This window comes from Thunnus maccoyii, chromosome 5 (genome assembly GCF_910596095.1).
Source record: "Thunnus maccoyii chromosome 5, fThuMac1.1, whole genome shotgun sequence".
In the NCBI taxonomy this organism is placed as follows: Eukaryota; Metazoa; Chordata; class Actinopteri; order Scombriformes; family Scombridae; genus Thunnus; species Thunnus maccoyii.
In genome coordinates this window covers 19,804,621-19,821,425 of record NC_056537.1, presented here as the reverse complement: position 1 = coordinate 19,821,425, position 16,805 = coordinate 19,804,621, and the positions used below count along the sequence as shown (strand labels likewise).

The window sequence follows — 16,805 nt, the reverse complement described above, 5'->3', positions numbered from 1 at the left end:
GGCAACGTCAGATGTTGTCATACGTCGCGGTCATTTATGTTGCTGTTAGACGATTGACATCGATTTCTTTGGCCAAAATGAGAACCACCAGCTGATCACCAAAGCAGTTTTACAGTTCCTGTATGATTCAGGGTTAAGTTATATATGAAAATATGGAGTGTGATTGTGTCAGTTAAATTTTGTCCTGCGGAGGGCAGTAATACGCCTAGTAGCGTTCACACTGCCAAAATCACACAACAAGAAGCAGAAGTGGAAGAAGAAGAAGATTGAGATCGATTCATTCGTACTTTTCGTATTAAGGTTGTACGTATTTCTTTCATGTCGTTTTTATTCAACGTATTTAATGTAGGCACTTCGTCAGTCTGTATGTAAACATTTAGCTCGAGTATCGGTTTTGGTATAACGTTAGCGATTAACATGTTTGTGAAGCTAGGCAGCTAGCAAGCTATCGTAATTAACATAGCTAGTTCACTGATAACTGATGTTATCAAACTTAATATTAGGTAATATTAGGTGGGGTTAACGCACCCGTTAACCCCACGGAACACATGAATTAATATTGCTTGTTCTTGGCTTATAGCACGTTGATCATGGTAGTAAGCTGGCTAACTCATAGACCATCTAGCATGCTAACGTTATATAATTTACATTAGCACATTGAATGCCAGGTGTCTTCACAGGAATCGTGCCGGTGTCACCATAACTTTCACTTCTTTTTTCCCTCGCTTTCTAGATATCGGGGTTCTTGAGTTGCTCAACACCCTGTCCCAGAAATGTCTGGGCGTTTGTACGCCAGCATCCTTCAAAGAGCTTCAAGCTACACACAGACACTTTCTTCCAGTGCCCCATTCCAGGTTAATCTCCTGATTGTCTGTTCTGATTAATCCGGATTGTTATATTCTATACTCAGCAGTATTTATTTTCAGGCAAATCCTAATGTTATAACTCATTCTGTTCACTCAGTATTCCCATCTGGTAGTATCTCCCCCTTCTCAACTGCGACCAGTCCATTTCTCATCCTGGGGTACCTCCAGAACAGACCAGTGGTGCTGCAGAGGTGAGGAGTCAGGAACTCGATCTCAAAGTGGGCGACATTTCTCAACTCGTCAGGATCTAGACTTCCAGCTCAGCCAAGTTCAGATCAACAGCATTCTGCGATCTAATGAGCAGGTACTATATACCACTGTGTCCCTCTTTGGGATCAAGGAGACATTGACACTGTCTGTCTGAAAAGATAAGAGTTGGAGATTCAAATATACAGTAGGCAAGCATATTTCCAAGGTGGAAAAACTTGTTTTTTATATCAGATCTGTTTTTTGTTTAGTATAACTCTGCAAAATATGAGTAAACTTGTACATTTACAGAATGTGTGTTTAGCCTAAGACCAAGGTGGGTTTTGTTGTTGGCCAGGGGGAAATGTTGGTTATCAGTTGTACAATAGCTGGCTACTACTAAGCATGTTTTTCATCCATGTCTTAGTCTGTGAGTGTACCTGAGTTTGATGGCAGGGGACTCAGTGCTGTGAAAAAGTTTGAGAGCAACCAGATAGCTGCCAACACGCCTAATGAGGATCGTCGTAGTGCAGCCACCTGCTTACAGGTATGCATCCTCTCCTGTCTCCCTATTTTTCCACCTCACTTCTTGCTCTCCACCTTCCTGTAAAATTAATTTAAATTTTCTCTATCCCTCCCAGTCAAAGGGCATGCTCTTTGGAGTGTTTGATGGACATGGGGGTTGGGCATGTGCTCAGGCTGTCAGTGAGCGGTTGTTGTACTACATTGCAATTGCAATGATGCCAAAGCAGAGCCTGGAGGAGCTTGAGAGGTGTATGGAGCATGGCAGACCCGTTCCTCCCATCTTGCAGTGGTACAAACACCATGCAGACTTAAACTATCGGGAATCTGCTTCACTCTACATTGACCACCTCAGAGTCTTCTGGCAGGACTTACTGGACAGCGAGGAACATGATGAAGGCATGTGGTATGTACAAAAATACGTGTATCTCTGGCAGACTAAACCAAATTCTTTTGGTGGTGTTTTTTTTTTTATTCTGAAGAAATTAATCCTATCTTGTTTTTCCTTATCTTAATGTCCTTGCTTGTTCATGTACATTATATAAAATGATATAAATGTGAACTTTAACCTAAATTGGTTAAGGTAATTGTTGGGTGATAGTTCATCCACCATGTCAGAAGAACTCAACAATTAGAGTTTTTAGTCCCTTGACATTCAGTGTTCCAAATTTCAATGTTTATTTAGCTTAAAAATAATTGATAGGCAGGCTGTATAAATAATGACATCATCAAGGCATGTAGATTTATATTTTTTATTGAAAAGTAGGCAACTTTTGCTTATACATTATATTTCAAATAAAATAAGTCCCATCTATAGACCCACCTGCATAACGCTGTTTTAAAAATAAATAAATATTACGAAAGCCTATGTTCGTTGGGGCAACATGTAAACACAAAGAATTTCCCTCAGCTTTAGGCCCACATATTCTCAGATAAAATAAAAGAGAATAAAAACAATTTGCAGACAAACCAAAAAAATACATGTTGGCCTTTCTGGCTTATTACATTTTAATAACAGTGTAATTTCTGTTCACTATAGGCCTTTTCTCAGATAAAATAAAGTAGAATAAAAACTTTTTAAAAACAAATGAAAAATAACCATAACCTATTCACTCATATCATTTCACTTCTTATGCTTCATACAGCAGTGAAGCGTGCAGCTGCCGACTTAAAATCAAAGGTGCCAAATGTCTCTCCACAACTTGCACTGCACATAAGCCTTGTGACCTTGTCCTCCACAAGCCGACATCACAGTGCTGTTTTGATTTGGTTCTACACATTCGCAAAAAAATGAAGATTTGTTTTTTTTAAATAGAAGGATATTTGGAAATTTAATCTTAGCCTATTTTAATACAATTAAAATTTTGCTCAGAAGGAATTATTTTCACCAGATATTATGACTGGGGAGATATTTTGCACATCAACAGATTTTCCTAGTATAAAAAAACTGTAGTTACCAGATAACAGAAACCCAGACATGTAGTTTTATGTGTAGAAGTATGTGCATATATGTGCATATGAATTTTCCTTTTACATCCCTCCTTCATTTACCCTCTTTTTTAGTCCTCCGGATGCCCTGGATCGTGCTTTTAGACGGCTCGACGCTGATATCTCCTTGGAGGCTCAACTTCCACTTTCCAATGACCTGATGAAAAGCACAGCCATCCAGGTGATAATGTAAACTTTTCTTTGCTGCTATGGTGTCTTCAGGGTCACACTACTGTATGTTGATACACATGCATCATTATCTGTTCAGGTTGCGTTTGCTGGTTGCACAGCCTGTGTGGCTCATGTTGGCACAGATGGGATCCATATAGCAAATTCCGGTGACTGCCGAGCGGTGCTGGGCGTGAAGGAAGAGGATGGCTCATGGAGCGCTTTGCCCCTTTCCCAGGACCACAATGCAGAGAACCAGGCTGAGGTGGAGCGGATCAAAGCCAAGCACCCACCCTCAGAGAGAGACACAGTGGTCACAGATGACAGACTTCTTGGGGTGAGAGGAGTTCATGGCATAATTCTTAGCAGGCACTGTACAATGGATACATGTAGAAAACAAATCCTATCGTTTTATTGTCTTGTCAGGTTTTGATGCCCTTGCGTGCGTTTGGCGACGTGAGATTCAAGTGGAGCCGTGAGTTGCAGCAGGGCATTTTAAACAGCCTGGAATCTGGAGTGGATCTCGACTCTCTCAACCTATACCAGTACACGCCACCCAACTACCATACTCCACCCTATCTTGATGTGGCACCAGAGATAACATATCACAAGTTGAGACCTCAAGACCGCTTTCTGATATTCGGCACTGATGGGTTGTGGGACGAGTTAAGGAGTGAGGATGCTGTACGACTGGTTGGAGAGCACCTGAGTGGGATTCATTTACAGGTTTGTCTGTTGAGTGAAAGTGAAATATGTTGCTATTCCTTTAACAGCACACAACTTTTATACAGACCAGATCTCATTTTCTTCTGTTTTTATCTCATAAAGCTCAAGTGTTGCTAATAAAGTGGTGCTTTCTAAATACCACATTTGATGTTTCAAATTCCTGTCTGTGCTCTATTTTTTCCAGGCTCCAGTTTCTCCATCTGAGAGGCAGCTGAAATTGGGTCAGATGCATGAACTCTTGCAGAAACGCCGGGCCCGTGCCTCTCCTGCTCTAGACACCAATGCTGCCACGCACCTCATCAGACATGCACTTGGCACGGGGGAGTATGGAGAACTATGCCAGGAGAGACTGGCGTCTATGCTCGCTCTGCCAGAGGACCTGGCTCGAATGTACAGGGACGATGTCACAGCTACTGTGGTGTATCTGAACTCTGACCTAGTCAGACCTCACCACAGCTAACAAAAGATTATTCACAATTATTCACAAAGGGATGCAGCGATTAACTGATTTCACTATTAACCGCGCTTTAAAATGTCATGGTTTTTTAACCATGAAGGCTCAGCTACACTTCTGTTCTCACTCTTAAAAAGGGACATTATAGTAGGTTATTTTTCCATGAACAACAGTTGTATTGTGTAGGAAAATTTAACAGAACTAGACAGTTGTGTTAAAAAAAATGTCCATAGGTGCAACCTGCAGACTGCAGGCTGAAGTTCCGCCACATAACCAAAACAAACCTGGTGTACCAGCTTAAAATGCTGTGCTGCAACAAGTTCAGCTAAGCAAAGTTGCACATGCTGTCATGCAACTCCCCTTATTTGTGTTTGAGGGGGGCTACATTAGCTAAAGGAGATGTGTCTGGAAATGGCTGAGGGACCCAACATTGAAGTGTTGAATCACCAAAAACACCTAAAATGGTCAGTTTCGGAGTATTTTGGATACATAAAGAATGGTCAGGGTGTTGTTCAAGAAGACAGATCTCCAATTTGTAAAACTTGCCGAAGAAAAGTCGCTGCCAAAGGATCCAACACCTCGAATTTAATGCAATATCTTCGAGATCACCATCCAGCTATACTGCTCAAGTGAAGGTAATACACCAAGTAATAACTAAGTTAGAAAATCATTACTTAAGTGGCAAGTTACTTACTGAAACACTGAGCTGGTAGGGCATTAGATACACAAGTGTCACAATCAACAAAGTAATGGCGAGTTAGGCGTTGGGCTTTCAGTGCAACATAAACCAATGGTAACAAAGCAGGAAAAGGAGCATTATACTGTTTATAAATTAACACTCACCAAAACGGTACATAATCTCCTCAAGAGCTTCAGTGGGACCATTTACATCCTGTTGGTTCTTCCCATCAGTGTTAATATGCCGGATGTAAAAGACTAACTTAACATGAGGATCCTGTAGACTTCCAGAGTTATACCATGGGATCTAATTAACTGCATTTCAGTGATTAATGACAGCTGCATAAGAGATGTTCTAAATTTCTTTAATTTTTACTGAAACTGCAAAAAAAATAATAGACAATAATAGACAGGATTTTCTCCTGCCACATGTAAAATTAGATTAATAATTAATATAGATTAAAAAAATGAATAAAAAATATACATAGATGACAGTTGATAATACAAACACTTCAGTCTATTACCTACATTAGTAATATTTTCCCCTAGGGGATCAATAAAGTTCATCTTAATTTTATAATACTATACTAAAAATAGTATATTTTAAATATTAGACAACAACTACAGTGATTACTGCAATGTCCAATTGAAGTTGATCTTGGCGTGGTTGGTTAATTTTAATTTTTCTTACTCACTTTTAGCTTAAGACTCTGGTGCTGCTGCAGTTCAGCCCTCTGTTGCACAAACCTCGGTGAAGTGTGTGTCTTATGCTCCCACTTCATTACAAAACATGCTCATATGATTTTATCCATCCGTAGTATTGTGAAATAAATTAATGCAATAATTGTGAAACAGTTGTTTTTTTTCCCCAGACTATAATCGTACTATCAAAATCTATAATCGTTGCATCCCTATTCACAATACTGGACAGAGGCTCTGTCCAGATCACAGTCAGCATCTCCTCCGGCTGCCATTTTCTGGATATTTTTGAACAAAAACAGTGATCATTAGAACCTGTTACAAAAAAAAAAATAATTACACACATTTTTAAATGAAAGGACAGTTTTCAGTATTGCACTTTGTACAGGCTTCTTTATTATTTCACTTAACACAGGTCACATATTCATAATTGTAGCATTTACCAGGTCAAAATACAGATAATGTGATGAAGTCTCACTCGCAGGAAAAAAGCACATCTTTCAGTGTATTCCAGTCAGTTTACTTGAGTTGCGTATTAAAAGAGAAAATTATGGTGGTAAATATAAGTTGCACACATTCACTTTGTTCTTTGTCTGCATTTTTGTTTTCATTTTTCTCGCAATGTCACTTACTCATCTGTGACACATCTTTTTCTGTTTACTTGGCAGATTATTTGACCTGTATGTAAGCTGTAAAGTATGATTTTAATGTTGCGTAAATGTGCTGTCTTTTATGTGATCATATTTAAATTGACAGTCCACTCACTGGAATAAAGATGTAATTAAACTATTGAGAAATAATATTGTTTGGCTTGTGTATTGTTAATTATGTTGGATCAAAATGTCATCCAACATGTTAATACCAGCTTTATAAGACCAGTTAGTGAGGAAGGACAAAAACAAATACTACATTTGGCAAAATGGTAGAGAGTTTGATGCTGCAACTTCTAAAGCTGTGTGGGAAACAGAGTTGTCTAAATAAACTGGGCTAACTTGTTAGTTGCTGAGGGTCATGGGAGCCAATCTGATCCTTGTGGTGTGTGTTTTGTAAACATGTGCAGGCTTTCCTCAGAGAAAATGTTCAGCCCTATGCAGTCCGATTATCCTGCAAACTAAAGTTCAGTGAAGATATATAAAACAAATTTGATATGTTTCTGCGGTCAGCTCATTTAGAATGAACTAGACTAAAAATACCTGTTACAGAAACGTCACAGTTTTTAAAAGGTCAGTGGAAAACTGGAAAGCTTCACCTGCATAAATAGACACACCTGCATGCCTCTCAGTGCCTGAGGTCACCTCTAACTTCTTTGTTTTCCCCCCAACATGTGGCTGATAAAATCAGACAACTACTCATCATCAGTAGAGGTAGTGTAGATTAAAGTAGAGACACATGGTAACTGTAGCTGCAGGCAGTTTAAGAGCAGTTACTGGTAGTACATGAGTTTGGAGGATGCAGCATTAATATTTACACTGACTCAGGAACTCTGAAGGTGAAAACTCAACAGGGAGAGTTTGTAAATGCTACAAACTTGGCAACCCAGAAAGAAGCAGAGGATCCAGTCTAGAGGGTCAGTCCGGTGACAGCAGAGGACAGATCTGTAGGGTTTTTTACTGAAGCAGACGATGGGGAACAGCAGGACTTTAAAGGTGCTCTTTTTGCTCTGCCAAGTCCAGGTGAGTGTTTTGACACTGCAGGAACAAGGTGGGACAATTTATAAATTCCTCCACAGTCAGAAAACTGTAGTCATTGCTCAGCCAGATAACAGTATTTGTCTTAATATATTTCCGTGTGTTTTTCTTTTCTTTAAAGCATAGGTGTATGTGTAAAACCCAGTGCAATATAACATACAGTTCATTATTATTTACACTTCAATATGATACAACTGATGTTTGTTCTTCAGTGTTTGGCTGTTCAGGCTGCAGCAGGGATACAACCTCACTGCTTGAACAACAAAACCAACTGCTCAAATACTGAAATACCAAGAAGCAAACATCCTGAGGTAAAAGTCATTTTGTAAACTAAAGCCTGCTTTATTGATTAGATTGCAGGTAAAGTACAAGTACTCTATTGACATGGCGCAAACTGATTCAAATAAAATAAATCTTACATGGGTCCCCAGCAGCTCCCTGCTATTGAGTTTCCACATGTGTCTGGAGGTTTGAAACGGATGAAGAGGGAGTGGGTTATTCCACCTATTAACTTTCCAGAAAATGACAGGGGTCCATTTCCCAAATTCATGGTGAAGGTAAATACAGCAGTAATAAACAGATTAAATTGTTTTGGATGCATTTGCACTAAATGTATTAAATGTAATCTTCATTATTGCGCTTTAGATTAAGTCAAGCAAAGATGAACAGGTGGCAATAACCTACAGGATCAGTGGACCAGGGGCCGATCAGCCCCCCGAGGGTGTTTTTACTGTTGATCGACGATCTGGAGTGCTGTATGTGACCAAGCCGCTGGACAGGGAGAAAACAGCGAGATACAGTGTGAGTAAAACAAAGAATAATCTCTCAATCCTTATGCACCATTCCTTTTATTTGCAATACTGTATGTGCGGTGTGTGTGTTACAGCTGTTGGCCCATGCAGTGAATGAGGGCACAAATGCTGAAGAGCCCATGGAGCTTATTATCAACATCATTGATCAGAATGACAACGCACCAAAATTCACTCAGAACCCTTTCTATGGCAAAGTGAGCGAAAGCGCAGACGCTGGTGAGAGAAAGGAATCAGATGGAGTTTTCTAAACTTTACCTTATTTCCTGAAAAATAGGGACTTCAAGTTTGTATTTTTTGTCTTCAACAGATGACTCTGTCATGAAGGTGACAGCAGTGGATAAGGATGACCCACAGACAAACAATGCAATAATTAGGTATCGGATAAAGACTCAATTGCCCACAGAAGACATGTTTGCCATAAACCCAGTGAGTGGAATGATCAGTGTGATGGCAGGTGGACTGGACAGAGAGGTAAAATAGTCAAACAATGTGGACTATTCTGTTTGTCTCGCCAAGTCTTGTTTATCCCTAATGTGCCAGCCATTGTTTTTGTTGTAACTCACTTCCTTGTGTTAGACTCACCCAGAGTTCAAGCTGATCATAATGGTTGCTGATATGGAGGGGGAGGGACTAACAGCCACCTGCACTGCTGTCATCACCATTACTGACAGCAATGATAATGCTCCACAATTCCCCATCACATCTGTGAGTTTATAATGTTCAGATACATCACAGTACTATCAAAGTGAGTTGGATCTGTGACTGCATTTAACAGAATTTCTTACTTTTTTCCTAGATTTCCACATCAGTGCCAGAGAATGAGGCTGGAGTGGAAGTGGTAAGGCTAAAGGTCACCGACAAGGATGAGTTAGGATCTCCAAACGCCAACACCAAATACTCAATAATCAAAGGCAATGAGGGGGAACACTTCAGCATCACCACAGGCTCCAATAAAATGGAGGGAATCCTCACTACAGTCAAGGTTGAGACACACTAATCCATTTTCATCAATAAGTCTTTGTTGCTTTACTCCATTTGCCAAGTATTTTATTCTTCATTTCTTGCTCTCCGTCACTTCCAAGGAACTCGATTTTGAGAGCATTTCTGTCTTCACTCTGCTGGTGGTGGTGACAAATGAGGTGCCATTTTCCGGACCGGTGTCTACCTCGACAGCCACAGTCACTGTAACAGTCGTGGACAAGAATGAGCCTCCTATTTTCAGCCCAGCAGAGATCCATGAGATGATCTCAGAAAATGTGGCGGTAGGTAGTTCTGTGGTCGACCTCAGAGCTAAGGACCCAGACACAGCCAGGAAACAGAGCGTTAGGTAATGGAAACACATACATACATACATACAGTACCAGTCAAAAGTTTGGACATACCGTCCAATTCTCTTGAAAGAGACAGTGTGTCCAAACATTTGACTGGTACTGTACATAATGTTTACATGTGGAAACAATATGTATGTTTTTATACTTGTATATTCTATTTTAATTCTAATCAGGTTGTGTCTCTTGTTTTCAGATATGAACTGTATAATGACACTGCCAGGTGGTTGATTATCGATAAAGACACCGGATCCGTCAAAATCAAAAGCAGTATGGACAGAGAATCACACTATGTCAAAGACAGCAAATACACAGTCCTAGTTTTGGCTTATGACAATGGTAGAGTTACTGTTTCAGTCTCATTCTTGCATCCTTTTTTAATTATACCTCGACTGAACAATAACCTAGGCAATCTTTCTTTTTTTCATGCTTCTAGATACAGTCCCAGCTACAGGTACAGGGACTCTGGTTGTGAGTTTATTGGATGTGAATGACCATCACCCTTTGATCAAGCAGAGGAAAGCCAGTCTATGCAACAGTGAGCCTTTTCCTGTCCAGCTGGATATAGTGGACCTAGACGGACCTGGTCATGCTGGGCCGTTTACTGTGGAGCTTCAAGGAGAGCACCGGATCAACTGGACTGTTAACACCAATTCCACAAGTAAGAGTGCTCACTAACAGTCAATTAAATGTGGAAGAGTTGGCATACAGCATTACACTTGACAACAATTGCACATTTTAAACACTGTATGACTTGAAAACATAACACTAAAAGCTGTCCAGCTCTCCATGACGCACACACATAATCAAATACAACTCAACACTCAAACCACTCCTGAAATGTTTATTCTGGGTTTGTCCCCCCCTCCTTTGTAGGCAATGTGGCAGCTCTGGCTCCCAGACGGGAGTTGTCTCCTGGGGATTATTATGTGCTGATGCGCATCTATGATGTTGACATGCTCTACCAAGACAGCACACTAAATGTAGAGGTGTGCCAGTGTCAAGGGGCCGTCTCCTCCTGCTTCATCCCACGTTATGCTCCTCATCTACATATCTCTTCTCTCACAACCTCAGTTTTGGGAACAATTTTTGGTGCTCTGTGTATGTAGTGAGCCTTTTTTTTATTCACCAGTTTGTCCTAAATTTGTTTTGGTTCACTCGGTCCGTCTGAAGTGGCTCTTTTTTGCTTCTCGTTGACCATAGTACTGCTCTTGCTGCTGCTGTTGTTGCTGAGAAGGAGGAGGAGGAGGATGGAAAAAGATGTCCCTCTACTTGAAGAACCCAGAAGCAACATCTTCTACTATGATGAGGAGGGAGGAGGTGAAGAGGACCGGGTAGGAGCAGAAGGGGGAAGAGAGGAGGAGAGATTTAGGACACTAGATGTAAATTGGCCCTGTAATCAGTCGGAAATAGAAATAATAAGGCTATACAGTCTATTAGTTCAAGATGTTGCCTTTAATGTAGTTGTTATTACAGGACATCTATGTTGACAGATGTCTGCTTAAATTGGTTTATAGAAGTAGTCTATCTGTCTACAAATGACAGGGATGGAAGTAGTAAGATCCTCGCTTTGTTGTCCCTCGACTAGTCTTACCTCTTGTGGCATTTTTAAGAGAAAAGGCCATAAGTGCAAGAAGACTGATTTGTTGCAGATGCACATAGTGAGCACAAGTTACTCACAATGTAACAGTTGTGGTTTTATGCTCAGATGATGGGATTTACAGCAAGGCAGTAGAGGATAAAAGTATCTACTAGACGGGGGATTGGCTAGATATTTACAAGACAACATAAACTACTAGGGATGAATGTTAGCTGAGGGTGTGCAAGCAGCTGTGTAATCTGATAAGTGGCAGAGATGGGAAGCTTACTGAGGGCAACTGGAGCGGAAAATGAATAACAAGGTGTGAATTGGAGATACTGTGTTAGTGATGCATTAAGAAGCAGATAAGGCAGAAGGGGAGGGAAAATCAGGTGAAACTGTGACACACACACACACACACACACACACACACAGCAGACATGCGGTAGTAATGATTACATTACACTACCCACTCTGAAACTAAACCCAATGAGTCATGCTAAATGAAACATATTTGTGTTGATGTTGCTCTTTATTTCATGCCATATTTGTTTCAGTGTTTGAAAGTGTGTTTGTTCTTTTTTTTTTTTTTTTTTTTTGCAGGAGTATGATCTGAGTCAACTCCACAGAGGGCTGGATAACCGTCCTGAGGTCTTCTGCACAGATGTATATCCTACTGTCCAGACCCACCCATGCTACCGCCTGCAGCCCCAAGCCAATGAGGAGATCTGCAACTTCATTGAAGATGTGAGTGAAATTTGATATATGTGGCCGATAGTATGTTTACTTGTATATCTTGGGTGTATAATATTTGTTATATGTTTGTGAGAGCTTTATAACTCTACAACATGTTTGTGCTCAGTGTCTTTGCTATGTTTACCTTCTAGAACATGAATGCTGCAGACAGTGACCCCACAGCTCCTCCTTATGACTCGCTCCTGGTGTTTGACTATGAAGGTGTCGGCTCTGAGGCAGGTTCGCTCAGTTCCATCAACTCCTCAGACTCAGATGAGATGCAGGACTTTCAGAGCTTGGCCCGCTGGGGGTCGCGTTTCAGCAGGTTGGCTGACCTGTACACAGGGGGGATAGAGGATGATGATGACAGTGAGACACTGCCAGGAAAAACAGAATGGGTGTGACGTGACATTTATAAATTAATTTCGCCAAATTTGTGTCCATCATCCCACAGTGCTGTGTGACCTCTTTCTGCTTCCCTGCTGTGGTTGAAATACAATATTTGCAGAAGTGATGAGGTTTCAGTGTTGTGAAAACAATTTGACCCACAGCTCTCAAATAAAACATTTTCAGTCAATACCAGACATCTTAAACAACACATTGCCTGTGGAGTTCCTCAAGGCTCAATCATGGGTCCTATCATATTTAACTTTTTATGAATACTTTTTATAAACAGTATCATCTTTGTAATTCTGTTTTTCCCCAACTTACTTCTATATAATGTTTTTATCCTATTGTTTTTACCCTCTTCATATACTGTATTATGCCATGTTTTAACCCCTTTAACTTTGTTTTTACTTGTTTTATCATTGCTCATGTCAACAGTGCTTAACAAATAAATTATGTTTTTATTTGTAATGTGTTACTGAGCTGATGAGCTGATTTCTGTAAAATGAGCTGAGAGTGACCCCATAGCTCCTCCTCATGTCTCTCTTCTGGTGTTTAGTCATGAAGGTGTTGGCTCTGTGGCAGGTTTGCGCAGTTCCCTCAATTCTTCACGCTCAGATGAGGACCTGGACTTTCAGAGTCTGGAACACTGGTCCTAAAGTCCTCAGAGTGCTGTTTGATTTGCTGCATTTCTGTGGTTTTCCCCAAACTTAGTTGTGGTTTGAAATGGAAGCAGCTTTAGCTCTGTCGTGCTTTCCTGGCTTGTTGCTAGAAACTGCAGGTAAACAATGACATTAACAAACTAAATCATATTTAATCATATGCATGTCCAAAGCTTACTGAATGTCAAATCTTCCACAAATGATTGTTTCCATGATGTCATATCACTGTCGCTCTTCTTTTATATCAAAATGTAATCACACAAATAAAAGTAAACATCATTTACTGAATAATGATAATGAACAACAACTTCAGTCACATATGTTACTGGAATTCTGAGTTATGGCTAATTCAAAGTTGCTTTACATAAATGTTAAGTGGACAGCATGTGAAAAAGTGATGGAGTTGTGTGCAATGTTTGTACGAGGCAACTCACTGCATTGGCAAATCTGTGGTCTCTATCTATTTTTATTGCTATATAAGTAGATGAGACAAAGATCTCTACAGTTTACTGTACCTTTGAATGTGAGTAGGTCTGACAGTCTTGGGACTCTGAAGGAATTTCTAAATGATGTAAAATACTGGATGTCACAAGCAGTGTTGCTGTTTAATTAAAATTAACCAAAAATACAGACTTGATCAAGGAGCTCAGGCTTTTTGTATATAGATAGATACATAGGTAGATGTTACTTTATTGATCCCCAAAGGGAAATTCAAATTGTCAAGAGCTCATCAAAATATAAAAACAAAAAACTATCCAGTCAATTCAGGAGGAATTGCTGTGGGGATGAAGGATCTCCTGAATCGCTCTGTTCTGCAGCACAATGAGAGGAGCTGACTGCTGCAGCTACTCCTCTGTCGCTCCAGGAGGCTGTGGAGAGAGTATCTGCTATTGTCCATTATAGCTTTCAGTTTGTTCAGTGTGCCTCTCTCCACCACAGATCTTAGTGGGTCCAATCTCCTGCCCAGCAGTGAGCCCGCTTTTTTTACCAGCTTGTCTAATCGCTTGGTGTTATTGTCTGTAAGGCTGCCTCCCCAGCACACTGCAGCAAAAAAGAGTGTACTGGCCACCACCGTGTGGTAGAACATGGTCATCATTTCCACACACACATCAAAGGACCGCAGTGTCTGCAGGAAGAACAGGCGGCTCTGCCCCTTCCTGTAGAGGGCGTCGGTGTTGGGGAACCAGTCCTGCTTTCATCCACAAGGACCCCTAGATATTTGTAGGTGTGCACCACTTCAATGTCCACCTCCCAGATTTTCACTGGCTCCAGAGGGGGCTTAGACCTGCGGAAATCCACGATCATTTCCTTTTTTTTTGAGGTGTTCAGTTAAAGGCGTTTTTTCCGACTCCAGTCACTGAGGGCTGTTATTAGATCCCTGTATTCGGATTCCTGTCCATTCCTGATACACGCCACAATAGCAGTGTCATCCAAGTATTTCTAGATGTGGCAGGACTCAGAGTTGTATTTGAAGTCCGAGGTATACAATGTGAACAGGAATGGAGCCAGTATAGTTCCCTGTGGAGCCCCCGTGCTGCTCATTACTGTCCCAGAAACACAGTTCCTCAACCTGACAAACTGTGGCCTTTCTGTCAGGTCATCAGTGATCCAGGAAACAAAGGAGGGATCCACTCCCATCTCTCTGAGCTTGTCATCTTCATAATCTTGTTTTTTTTACTTGCTTTTATGTTATATCTTTACACTATAATGTTTGCCTTCATAATATTTTATCCTTTGTTTTTAATATGGTTTTTAACCCCTTGCTTTCATTTGTTATATTCTTTAATTATGCTTTTTCATTTCATTTCATTTTATTGTTACACACTTTTAAAGAGTGTGTTAAAGCTTTGTTTCACAAATCAAGTTTGTTTCTATTTGTAAACTCAATGAAGTTGCATTATTCTTATATAAACTGTGTTTTGGGTCTCATTCTATACAAATGACGGGTTTAGGGTGCAGAATGTAACAAGCGTTATGTTTAAAAGATTTGGCTTTAGAAAGAGAGAAGTGAGAGTGGATAATGGAGTTAGGACAGAAAATATAATCCCAACCCAGCTCAAAAATGAAACCAGTTCTCTAATACCACAGTACGCATGTTCTACAAGCTGATAAACTCTTTTAGTCATGACCAACAATCTCCATGAATCACTCCCTCCAGAGTGGACTTCAACCACTGACTATCAACCAACTCAAGTGAACTTTGACCCTCCAGATTGACTGCGCCAATGAATAACAGCAGCAGTGAAACAACGATCTCATCTCTTTTCTAATGTTTTTTATTTTAGTTAGATGACATTTTCTGTTTATATGAAGACGTGTAGATAAATAAGTTTAATCTTTACAACCTGTGGGGAAGGTAAGCAACAACAACTGACATACTGTAGACTAAAATCAAGTATGAAATCTGAGTCAAAGGTGTGTGTGTTTGACTGATTTGCATGCAGGAGTAATATGTGGTTGGACTTTTTCAACAGTTTTGTTTTTCTACAAGTTACCTTTTTGTCTTCTACGACAGATGACGGAGAACATGTTCCAGGAGGGGCTGTACCAGGTGTATGTTAAGGACACCCGCCCACTGACTCAGGTTACCAATAATGAGACACTACACAACGCCAGAATTCATCGTTGGTTTGGTACTGTGGTTAACACCAGACTTTTAGTCATTGGGGTGAGATACTACTTTGTTGTGCTTGTTCAAACCATTGGTTGCTTTTAAACCCTCTGCTTGGCATCTTACTGTATGTGTCCCCTCAGGTGGGGCAGATCCTCAGCGCCTTAGCTTGCATACTAACCACAGTCACATATGCATGTGTGAGCTACAACTGCGCTGTCTCTATGACAACACCTGTGTGGCCAAGCCTATGTGTGAGTCCATATCAGTAGTAGTAGAAATCCTTCAGACATCTTTGGTGTCAAAGTCTGGGCTATAACTGTTTGTTTTGTTACAGTATGTGGCTGCTGGCTGTCTGGCAATGGAGGTTCAGAGAAAAGCTAATAAACTAAAGGTAAATACTTAAGTATTAATTTCTTATGCAACCTTTTTTGCTTATATCAGCAGCTAATTATGTGTGAATTCTGAACAGATCATCATTCTGATGGGTCTGAACCTCTTTAGTTTACTGTTTGGATTCTCGGCTATTCTGGCCAACAGCCTTGGATCTGAACACCGAGCTGCACTAAACACAAACCAACAGGTAATTCTACATTTCTGTAAATTATATTTACATGAATTCATAACATAGAGATTCTTCTGGTTAAAGAATCCACCCATATGTACAGACAGTACATTTCTAACTGTTAAGAAAAATGTTATTCAACGTCTGAGCTGTGTGTGAACTGTCCTCCTCTTGTCTCCTTACCACTAGCGTGGGGGTTCATATGTTGCGATGGGGAGCTCCATAACATTCACTGCACTGTGTTTACTGCTGTCAGTCTACGTAATATTCCTGTCCTGGAGAGGTCTGCGTCGCTACAGTTCTCCCTATACTCAAGCATACAGCCGCATCTCACAGGTAAATACGGTCATGAGTGTTTTGGTCATTTCCAGTTCAATTGATTACTGATTTGAATTGTCAGGAATACAGTTTAACTCTGTCAGCTGATCTTGGGTGATGATGGATGATGAAATATTTTATGGGGTGTGGCTCTTCAAGTACACTTCCAGTGAAATAAATCAGAAATACCATAATTAGAAAGCATGACATTCAGTCTAATATGTTGGATATAATGAGATATGAACGTTTTCTTGCTCTGTTTTTGTCACAGGATCCAGATGACACCAATGGACCTCTACTGGAACAGGTGGAATTTAGTCTGTGAACCTCAAC

General features: G+C 40.4%; 2 protein-coding genes across 3 annotated transcripts; both read left to right on the top strand.

Moving 5' to 3' along the window:
- Positions 1-195: 195 nt before the first annotated feature.
- pdp2 (putative pyruvate dehydrogenase phosphatase isoenzyme 2) lies at positions 196-5,326 on the top strand. 2 transcript variants are annotated; one of them, XM_042411423.1, is made up of 9 exons: positions 196-300; positions 734-854; positions 964-1,170; positions 1,480-1,599; positions 1,694-1,980; positions 3,138-3,243; positions 3,331-3,567; positions 3,657-3,956; positions 4,141-5,326. In XM_042411423.1, the coding sequence occupies exons 2-9, from the start codon at positions 774-776 to the stop codon at positions 4,414-4,416; spliced, it is 1,614 nt and encodes a 537-aa protein (XP_042267357.1). In that variant the 5' UTR covers positions 196-300; positions 734-773; the 3' UTR covers positions 4,417-5,326. The 2 variants fall into 2 exon arrangements, with proteins under 2 accessions (XP_042267357.1, XP_042267358.1); XM_042411424.1 differs by having other exon boundaries at positions 221-303.
- A 2,694-nt stretch (positions 5,327-8,020) lies between these two features.
- LOC121897122 (cadherin-1-like) lies at positions 8,021-15,529 on the top strand. Its single transcript, XM_042411422.1, has 14 exons — positions 8,021-8,032; positions 8,121-8,276; positions 8,362-8,503; positions 8,595-8,758; positions 8,864-8,992; positions 9,084-9,269; positions 9,370-9,614; positions 9,812-9,954; positions 10,052-10,276; positions 10,492-10,716; positions 10,819-10,949; positions 11,798-11,941; positions 12,082-12,254; positions 15,494-15,529. The coding sequence occupies exons 1-14, from the start codon at positions 8,024-8,026 to the stop codon at positions 15,495-15,497; spliced, it is 2,076 nt and encodes a 691-aa protein (XP_042267356.1). The 5' UTR covers positions 8,021-8,023; the 3' UTR covers positions 15,498-15,529.
- The last annotated feature ends 1,276 nt before the right edge of the window (positions 15,530-16,805 follow it).